The 10183-nt window shown below is 45.8% G+C and overlaps 1 protein-coding gene across 1 annotated transcript in view; it reads left to right on the forward strand.

The window, feature by feature from the left end:
• Positions 1-2: 2 nt before the first annotated feature.
• The window catches only part of ATP6V1B2 (ATPase H+ transporting V1 subunit B2), a gene marked incomplete at its 5' end in the record, with an annotated part of 20503 nt that continues 10322 nt past the window's right edge, over positions 3-10183 (forward strand). Inside the window, 3 exons of the mRNA XM_006023038.1 lie at positions 3-27; positions 7601-7656; positions 8511-8609. Of these exons, the coding sequence (XP_006023100.1) occupies positions 3-27; positions 7601-7656; positions 8511-8609 (180 nt within the window). The remainder of the gene's footprint in view (positions 28-7600; positions 7657-8510; positions 8610-10183) is intronic.

The raw sequence follows: 10183 nt of genomic DNA on the forward strand, positions 1-10183 counted from the left end.
GCGACTACCTCTCCCAGCCCCGGCTCAGTGAGTAGCGCGGGGCCGCCGCCACCTCCCCCCAGGAGCGGGGCCCTTGACGCGCTTTAAGCCCGCGGCCCGCACGTCTGTCAGCGTCGCTGTCGCGCCACAGGCTCCTGGCGCGCTGTCTGCCCCCGGCCCTTGGGCTGCTCCTGCGGAGGAGGCAGCGGGCAGGGTCCTGGGTTGTGTCTGGCCCTGGAGCAGGGGGGCCTGGAGGTGGGAGAGGTGCCCTGCCCGTGGAGCTGGGCGGCTGCTTTCGGCATGGAAGGAGGGCTGGCTGTGGGGTGCAGTAGGGAGAGACTGTGAACACCCCTGGACATAGGATCGTACCACCCCGGCCCTTGGGCTGCTCCTGCGGAGGAGGCAGCGGGCAGGGTCCTGGGTTGTGTCTGGCCCTGGAGCAGGGGGGCCTGGAGGTGGGAGAGGTGCCCTGCCCGTGGAGCTGGGCGGCTGCTTTCGGCATGGAAGGAGGGCTGGCTGTGGGGTGCAGTAGGGAGAGACTGTGAACACCCCTGGACATAGGATCGTACCAAATAAGGGTTGGAAAGGATCTAGTCCAGTCTCTTGCTCAAAGCAGGACCAGCCCCAACTACATCATCCCCACCAGGCTTTGTCTTAGTGTGGTCTTCAACACCTCTGAGGATGGAGATCCCACCATCTTGCCACTCTCCTAGCGTGGGAGAGACTTTCCCAACATCTGACTTGTTCTGTCGTTCATCACCACCGAGGACAGTCCGGTGCCATCCTTTTTTGGACTCCCTTCCCCCCTGCCCCCCCCCTCCCAGTTGAAGGTGGCTGTTAAATCCCCTCCTACGTTTTCTCTTTTGCAGACTCTCTAAGCCCAGTTCCCCCCAGCGATCTTCTCACAAGTCATGCTCCCCAGCCCCTGAACCATTTTCATTGCCCTCTGCTGGACTCTGCCCATGGCACCCGTGGGGTTGGTATAGCATCACTGTCTGCTTTTAAAAAAAGAAACAAAAAACAGTGTTTTACTTTAAACTCGGCACACTCCTGCACCGACCCCAGTTTGTGCCCACAAGAGGCATCATGTTAGCTGGAACCTGTCTCATGCAGCATCTGTAAATGGGACACTTTTTAGTGGGGCTTTTTTGGATCTAATAGCAGATTGAACCAGCTTTAGATAAAACTGCTGAAAAGTCCCATTCAGTACAGATGCTGTAGAGCTGGGTTGAACTAATATGCTGCTGCTTCTGGCGAAGCATGTTGCGTGGTTGGGTTTTTTATTTGTTTGGGGGGGGGTTGTCTTTTGTTTTGGGGGCGGGGGGGATGTTAACATGCTTCTTGGCACAAATGGCTGCTTACACATCTTGCTTGCAAGGGCGAACTACAGCCTTCCAGTTTGCATATCCATGGAAGAGGTTCAGCAATGGGCACAGTGTAGCTATGCCTTTTTGGGGGGGATTCTGAAAGAGCCAGAGCTCTGTCCTGGCTCTTGCTGAATGTAATTTTGGGCTTCCTAGCACAGGGGACCTAAAGGGATTGTGAAATCTTTTGTTTTGGGGGCGGGGGGGATGTTAACATGCTTCTTGGCACAAATGGCTGCTTACACATCTTGCTTGCAAGGGCGAACTACAGCCTTCCAGTTTGCATATCCATGGAAGAGGTTCAGCAATGGGCACAGTGTAGCTATGCCTTTTTGGGGGGGATTCTGAAAGAGCCAGAGCTCTGTCCTGGCTCTTGCTGAATGTAATTTTGGGCTTCCTAGCACAGGGGACCTAAAGGGATTGTGAAAGAGTTCTTCCTGTTAGGTGACTAATCTGTGCATGATCACTTTCAAGGCCATGTGGGAACCTTGAAAAGGGAATTTGCCACACAAATGTGTAGAGTTGTCTTTCCTTCAGAGGGTTTTAAGTAAAGCACGGGTTTCTAAATGTTCGCCTGGTTGACGTTTTGTTTCTGTAGCTTATTAGTGAGTCCAGGTAATAGTGGCCTTGGAGACTACAGAAGGTATTTAATTCAGAAACCTGCCCTAAATAGAAGGGAAGATATTTGGGGCCTTTTTGCCAACTACAAATATATATTTTATTAAGTGTGATATCGTTTTCTGAGAAAATGGGTTTTGCCAGAGAAGGAGGGAGCTAATGGAGAGCCTGTCACCTGAAGCTGTCCACCTAGAGCACTTCCTTGATAGGATGGGGAGGAAATTAAATGGTGGGCCTATTGCCCCCTTACGAGTTACCTTTCAAGATTCTGTGGCCTGCATTTGAGTAGTCGAAAGACAATCTCATACGAGTTAGTGAGGAGTTTGTCACCAACGTTGTATGGTGAGTTTCTGCAGCTGAAGTCTTAATAATCAATGTCTGGAGGTAGGGTTGATCCTGCTGCGTGTAGCTGTCAGAATTGAGGCTGCAAGAAAAACAAGCAAATGAAGGTTTTCTTGGCTGCAGAGATTTAAAGTGCTGATTCAAACATTTGAATTTTAAAATTAAGCTTAGACTTTTGCCTAAACTTTGGTTACAGATCAGTCCAGACCTTTTTTTGTTTTTGTTTTTGCTTTGGCTACCCCTTCCAAGTGTAAGAGATTTGCACCATGACATGCATATTGGGGAGATCTTGCATGTTTTACTGGGGGGGGAAAGAGGGGGAAGGAGAAACATTTCATTCCTAAAATTTAACTAAAGAATTTATGCAGGTGACTAAATAGCAGTGTCGTTTGGAAAGAGTTTGGTGTCTTCTGGATTTAATCAGGTCTGTTTAGTATTCCCTCGCCTGACAAAGATGTTCCACTTTTTCTGAGAGGAACTAGACATTACTGTAAATGGAGTAATGTGAAGGAGGGTGGGGAGGAGGAAGAGGAGATGGGTATTATTTTCTCCATTAAGCTTGAAATTGTGAAACTTGAAGTGGAAAAAGGGGAAATGCAGTAGAAGTACTGCCTACTAGGATCATTGTAAGACCTCTCTCCCTGTACTGCAACAAAGCAAAATCAAAATTAATTGGACAGCTTTTCCAGAGCTCTTTATGTTGGCTCAAGCAATCCTGCAAAAAGAAAAATCTTTAAATCCTTGCCCAGGTTGTATAAGTGGTGTGAGCCACCTTGGACAGTGTAGCAATATAACCCTTTGTTGTGGTTGACTTCTGTGTTAGGTTGTTTCAGTTTGAAGTCCAAATCAGTCATTTTGATCTGTCATGAAAACTTTTATCCAAAAATAAAAGGGAAAAATATGCAGCCCTGGTCACAGCTTGTGATAGTTCAGTGATCTCAGTATATTTGGAGCATGTGTTCTACTTGCTGCACTTGAACTGAGGTTTTGTCCATCTTTGTAAAGTTTTTTTTTTTTCGTGCAGTCGAATGTCGGTCATGGATGAAACAATTGAAGTGTCCCTGGAGAGCAGATCGGCATTGACGAACCCATGGTCACCAGTTGTAGTCAGCACAAGTGTGTTTTGAAGTTTTTGCAAAACCCTCTTCTGATGCTAGATTCAGCTGACTGCTATATCAGAAGCTGCAGTCTTCTGAAGTGGAGGCATTCACACTTGACAAACCTTTTGGGGATCTTCTGAGTTTGCTAGCACGCTGTGTCAATGAAATAACATGGGAGGGGGCGCAGTTTGGTTCCCGTCAACCTCGCTAGTGTTGGCCAAAACATTACTAGAAACTTTTTTTTTTTTTTTTGGAGCCAACTTGCCATGCTGCTTCTAAAATTTAAAAGCATTGTGGCTTAATGTAATAATTTCCCATCCAAAATGTGCCTGGGCAATGCCAGGAAGTATACTTTTTATGTTTTGGATCAGTGAGGAAGTGCTGACGAGCCTATCATAAGTTAGACGGTGGTGTTGCTCAAGTTCTCTCCTTGTGTTTGCAAGTGGCTGGCTACACCCAGGCCCTTTTCCAACTGATCTAAAACCATTGTCTTTCAGATAAGACAAAAATACTTCTTTGAATAGTTTCCTGTAGCTGGAATGAAGTGTTCAAAGAACCCCAGAGCACGTATCTGTCTTGGACTGCAAGGCTTTTTTTTGCTCATGAAGGAGGCAGGAAAATATGCAAAGGAGGAATTTTTTTTGTTTAATCCTCTTTTTACCCAAGTTCATACAATCATAAAAGTTGGGGTTGGAAGGGACCTCAGGAGGTCACATCTGGTCCAACCCCCTGCTCAAAGTAGGGCCACCCCCAGCTAGATCATCCTGGCCAAAGTTCAGTTCAGGTTTATTCTAAATGTGTAGTTTCAAGGTTGAAAGAAGCTGTGCTCTTTTCCTTACTTTATCTAAGCAATGGTTATTCAATATGTGGTAGTGTCAGCACCATGACGTTGACAGTTCCCAAACTGACTAGCTCCTGCTGGTTTTGGGGGCTTCTAATAGTTGATTCCAGGTTTTCTGTTGAACCTGGCATCCAGTGAAAATGCCTGACGATAAGGGGAAGTAGCAGTCCTTTAAGTCGCTAGCTTTTGCGAGCATTAAAGCATCTAAAGTTGCTTCCCTTTTGCTCTGTGTTGCCAGTTATGCAGTAAATTCGAATGCAAATCCACTGGAATGGATAGTGGGGCTGAACAATGCTGTTCAGTAAACCAACGGACAGACAAAGGTTATGTAAGCAATAGGCAGATACAGAGAGCTGGCTAGTCGTGCAGTTAACAGAATGCACTTTGCTGCTGCATGATGCACCCCGCTAACATGCATAGCCCAGCAAATTTGTTGAGACGGCTCAGATATTAGCCCATATAGTATCTGGTATTTTTGACCCTTGCAGGTAAAATCACTTGATGATAGTGTCACAATAACAGCTGGCAGATGAGGTTCTTTGGGTAAATCTGATATCTTTTATTAGACTAACTGAAATAGTTGGAAAAATTCTTTGCAACGAACCTTGTCTGCCTATGTCCTTAGACCAGCACGGCTACAACCAACACCCCTGAAAAAATGACAACTGCTAGCTTTTTTGTTAACAGTATAAATAGAAGAGCTGTGACAGGAGACACAAAGCATGGTTTGAGCGCACACTTTGCAGTGTGTACAAAACTCAGACATCTTGTCTAGTGTTACTCTGAACATTTTTTTTCCAGACTTGGGTCCAGTGGAACTTGTGATGATCTTAAACAAATGAATGCCACCAAGTAACACTTTTCTCTTGATCATGTTGAACTTAATTTTCCAGTTCTAGAAATAGCTTGACTTGCTCATCCTTTTTTTTCCCCCTTAGGGCAAACTGATTAATGCTTACTCTTGCTTACAGTCATCCCTTGTGATCCTGGTAAAGCAGGGACTCAAACACTTGCTGTAATTGCAGATGAAATACAGCTGAAGTTTAATGTGGGATGCTGCACAGCCCTTGTGGGAAATAATCAGGGGGTCTTTCCCATGCTCATAAAGGGAGAGTTTGTACTATCACTGTATATACAAAGTCCATTTTAAGGAGCAGCAGTAGTGTTACTACCAAGAAGATACACCAGTCATAAGGTTGATGAACAATGGTAAAACTAATCCTGTGACTTCCTGGGCTCATCTTGTGACACAGTTCGGTTAACCAGTGTTTAGGCCTTGCAGACTGGAGAAACTCCGGAGTTTCTGTGTGGCTAACAAAGTGCTCTGGGGAAAATCAAATCTGAGTTGGCTTTACTTTCCCTGCAAAGCAGGTTTTGCTAGGTGTACAAATTACTTGGAGATGGTGGAGGGGAGGGGGTGGAAATCCTACTAGGATGATCACAGTAGGACAGGGGTGGGCAAAGTGTGACCCGGAGGGCTGGATGCGGCCTGCCAGACCATTCTGTCCAGCCCGTGGGGGGGCCCCCCCAAAATGAAGAAAATTAGTATTTATCTGCCTCAGCTGCTTGTCATGCAGCCCTCAATGGCTTGCCAAAACTCAGTAAGCGGCTCTCCGCCTGAAATAACTGCCTGCCCTTGCTGTAGGAGGACCTTGATTGTTGTGGTTAGCAATCATCTTTTGTTTTAAAATGCAGCCTTTTATTAGCTAGTCTTGAGGGAGATGGTATTTCAGGCTATGGTTCTGTGACACCATATTGTAATGCTGGTGCAAATTAGCTCAACTTGTCTTGGCTTTCTTTGCTTTGAATAATGTGAGGACTTCCTAGCCTTAGTCTGCTGAGGATGGGGGTCGAGGGAAGGTTGCCAATCCCTGTGATTCAGTGTGCCAGAGAATTCACTTACCTAAATTGATCTTGTGGATCTTTGCTTCATAACCCATAGCTACATATGAGTTCTGCTTCTGTCCAGAGCTTTGGCTTTGCACACATGCATATTTCCACTCCTTAAACATTTGAGACAATGCAGCTTAAATGAGCCATGGTAGATACCATCTGGGTTCTGGGCTACTGATTAAAGTGTAACTCTACCTCTTGCAGTGCAGTCCCTTAGCCATACACGGATGAGGAATCTTGCTCTTGCTGAAGAGCCACTAATGTAAAATGAGTTCAAAAAAGCCCTTTTTCTTTTTGTCACACTGATTGGGGAACCTTAGAGCATCATCCTCTGCCACCTAAGGGAAACAATAAGTAAATTATTGCTTGGGGTGTGTTTTTTGGTGCATTTATCTCTGGACATAGATTATAACAGCACCCTTTGAGCTCCTTTTTTCCTGGTCCATAGCTGAAAAATCTGCTCCTACTGCTGTGGTTTCATAGTTGTTAGGGACTGGAAGGGACCTTACAGATCATCAGGTCCAGCCCCTCTGCCCTTGGGCAGGAAAGACTACTGGGTTTGTCCCAAAGGGGCTAGTGAGAACAGCATACAGGACCTTATACTATGACTCACTGGTTCAGACTCACCACAGATCACTAGTGTCTGAGCAGACAGGAGTCCCCCTCACAACACCCACTGACACAGACCCACTCAGAATAAAAAGGCCCTATAACTCTGAACTGTGCATCTCTTCCAGAGGCATTTCCATCAGGCCGACGTAGAGGCAGTCTAGCAGAGTTGCTCAACTCTGCTGCTCTCTAGCCTCTGCTTGCTGTTTGGAGAGAGGATTTCTGTCTCCACGGCTGTCCTCCCCTGACCCTTAACCCACACTTGTTTCACGGAGTTTAAAAAAAAATTGTAAATTCTTGAATAAAAAAACTACCCTAAAAGTAACTATTCACCCACTGCAAAATGCCAACAAAATTGTCCCTTATTTCCTTCCAACTGTAATCACCAATCCCAGCTGCACAATCTGGAACTGAAAGTCATTTGGCAGTAATTACAGGGTGCTGGGTTGGAAAGCTGGGGGGGGGGAAGGGGGGTGCTGAGGGGGGCTTTGCATGCAACCGACTTGTCAGCAAGACGCAGCAACGCAAGATCTTGCAATTAACTGTATAGAGTGTAATGAAATTGGCTACCTGTCTGAGTTGAAATGACAATATAGAGCAGTTCAGGATAAGCCTATATTTAACCAACTTAATGAGGAACCTAGGTAGCATTTGGATTAAACCTTGACCACATCAGATGGATATGCACTAGGCAGCTTGGCATCTTGACCACAATTGACCTTTCAGCAACACACTGCGCAATACTATGTTAGGATGCTGGCCACGTAAAGCTTTTAGATGACCACTTTATTCAGCAGGGTATGTTTAGCCTGCTCCTGAATGTTTTGTATGATGCATCTTGTTTTGTGTTTCAGCATATAAAACTGTATCGGGAGTTAATGGTCCACTGGTAATATTGGATCAAGTGAAGGTAAATATTGCTCTTCCTGAAGTCTTTCTGATTTGAAGGGAGAGGAGAAATTCAGTGCAGGAAAGCTGGGTTTGTAATTAGACATGGTTTGAATTATTAGCTCTATTATGGATGTGGAGCCTCAGTTTCATGTTAAATGCAAAATTTTATTTGCTTGCAAATGTATAATAAGTTAACATATAACTCTGAACAAAGTGCTGCAGACTGGGAGCGTCTGTAAAGCATCCAAGATTTTTAAGGGTCAAATGAAAAGGAGAATAATGATTCTCCATCAGTTCAACTGATGACTTATATTTGAAGGCAGGGAGGAGACATTGCAATGCCTTGTACAGTTATAGATGTCTCTTTTTGGATTAAAAAAAAAAAAAAAAGGGGATTAATTGTTCTGGCTTCGTTGTTTTCATGGGATAAATTAATAAAGGGGGAACGTCCTTCCCTTGTAATCTGCTGAAAGACTGGGGATGAATCTATTTCATGGAGGGTATATTGAAGTTTGCCTTGAAGTGACATCAGGTTATTTCCTGACAAAAAAATGTGGTTTATTTGAGATGTACCTCCAGGCAGCTTGATGGGCACTGTACAGCTTTGTGTAAGTTGGAACAAACATCACACTTGAACAAAATTCTAAACTCTTGAACTTTTCCATAGCCTATGTGCTAAATCTTCTGCAGGGTTTGAAGCTGTTTTTGGGCAGCTTAAGCTGATGGTCAACTTGAGTTGTTTTGGATTCGGTTTAGATTGTGAACTCTACAAGCCTTGTAGCTGTTGAGCTCTAAGTGAACTCTAGATCTTATGATGTCTAATGTAGACTTAAAACTCTTTTCCCGCTGTCTCATTTTGAATATCCTCTGCAGTTTCCTCGGTATGCAGAAATTGTACATTTGACGCTTCCTGATGGGACCAAGAGAAGCGGACAGGTTCTAGAAGTCAGCGGCACAAAAGCTGTTGTTCAAGTAAGTTAAGAACGGAGCAGTCCCTCCTTCAAGGGTGAAGGAATCCCTTGGGTGGATATAAGTCTTAGATCTAGGTTTGTTGCCTCAAAGCCACAGTTGGGTACAGAGAGAGTGTACAGACCCTTAGAATAACTGGCAGATAGGTGTGACTAGCACTAATTTCATGCTGAGGCAGAATTTCTAAGGAAGGGGCCTCCAAGGCCACATCCAGACATGCAGTTAGGTGCAGTTTGTGGTTCCACAAACCTCTTGGTGGCACCACAATCCACATGTGTGGAACATTAAAACGTGCCCTGTGTTGCAGATTTGCAGCACAGGGACGAGATTCCCTACTGGGATTTTTTTGACGTAGAGTATGTAGAAATAGTATGTGCTGGAACAAATGGAGGCTTGGTCCTCTAGTGAGACACTCTAGCTGGCAGCCAGTGTTCTTGCTGCATCATTTGTATCCTTGCTGCTTGAGCACACCGGAAGCCAGGAGGAGCTAGGCAAGGACAGTTTGCCCAAAGTGGGACAGTTTGTCCCACACATAAGTGCACGTGCAGGGGCATGTGTTGTGGCACAAAGTAGTGGGACAAATTTGTGCTGCTACTATTTGTGCTGCTGCAAGCACATACCCCTGCACATCTAAGAGCGTAATATGCACCTGTCTTCAGCTTTGATTGCTAGGTTCCAGATCTGATCTGGTATCCCACAATATCCTTGTGAGAACTAGAAGATTGTGGGCTCAGCTGCTTGACGGTTCAGTGGGTGGGAAACTGGCTACAGGGTAGGACCCAGAGAGTTCTCATGAACGGATCTGCATCATCCTGGAGTGAAGTGGCCAGTGGTGTCCCTCAGGGGTCCGTGCTTGGACCAGTGCTTTTCAACATCTTTTATCAACGATTTGGATGGGGGAGTGAACAGCTCACTGGCCAAGTTTGCGGATGGCACCAAGTTATGGGGCAGTGTGGTCATGTCAGAAGAGAGGTCGTAGATACAGGTGGACCTAGACAGGCTCGAGAGTTGGGCAGACCGGAACCAAATGAAGTTTAACACTTCCAAGTGTAAGGTGCTCCATGTGGGGGCAAACAGCCCTTAACCTACGTACGGGCTCTGTGGTGACAGCTTGACCTGCACCACGGCTGAAAGGGTCCTAGGGGTAATGACTGACTATCACATAAATATGAGCCAGTGCGATGCTGTGGCCAGCAGGGCAAACAGCACGCTGGCATACATCAACTGACGTATCTCATGTAAAAGTAAGAAAGTGATACTCCCGCTGTACCGGCCCTGGTGAGACCACAGTTGGATTACTGCGTCCAGTTCTGGGCGCCGCATTTCAATAAGGACATGGCAAAACTTGAGAGCGTCCAGAAAAGAGCCACCCATATGATCAGGGACTTTCAAGGCAAGCCATACGAGGAAAGGCTGAGGGCCCTGGGCATCTTTTTAGCCTAAAGAAGAGATGGTTGAGAGGGGACTTGGTAGCGGCTTACCACTGTATCAGAAGATTCATAGATTCATAGATGTTAGGGTTGGAAGGGACCTCAGTAGATCATCGAGTCTGACCCCCTGCATAGGCAGGAAAGAGT

This window comes from Alligator sinensis, unplaced genomic scaffold (genome assembly GCF_000455745.1).
Source record: "Alligator sinensis unplaced genomic scaffold, ASM45574v1 scaffold98_1, whole genome shotgun sequence".
Lineage (NCBI taxonomy): Eukaryota > Metazoa > Chordata > Crocodylia > Alligatoridae > Alligator > Alligator sinensis.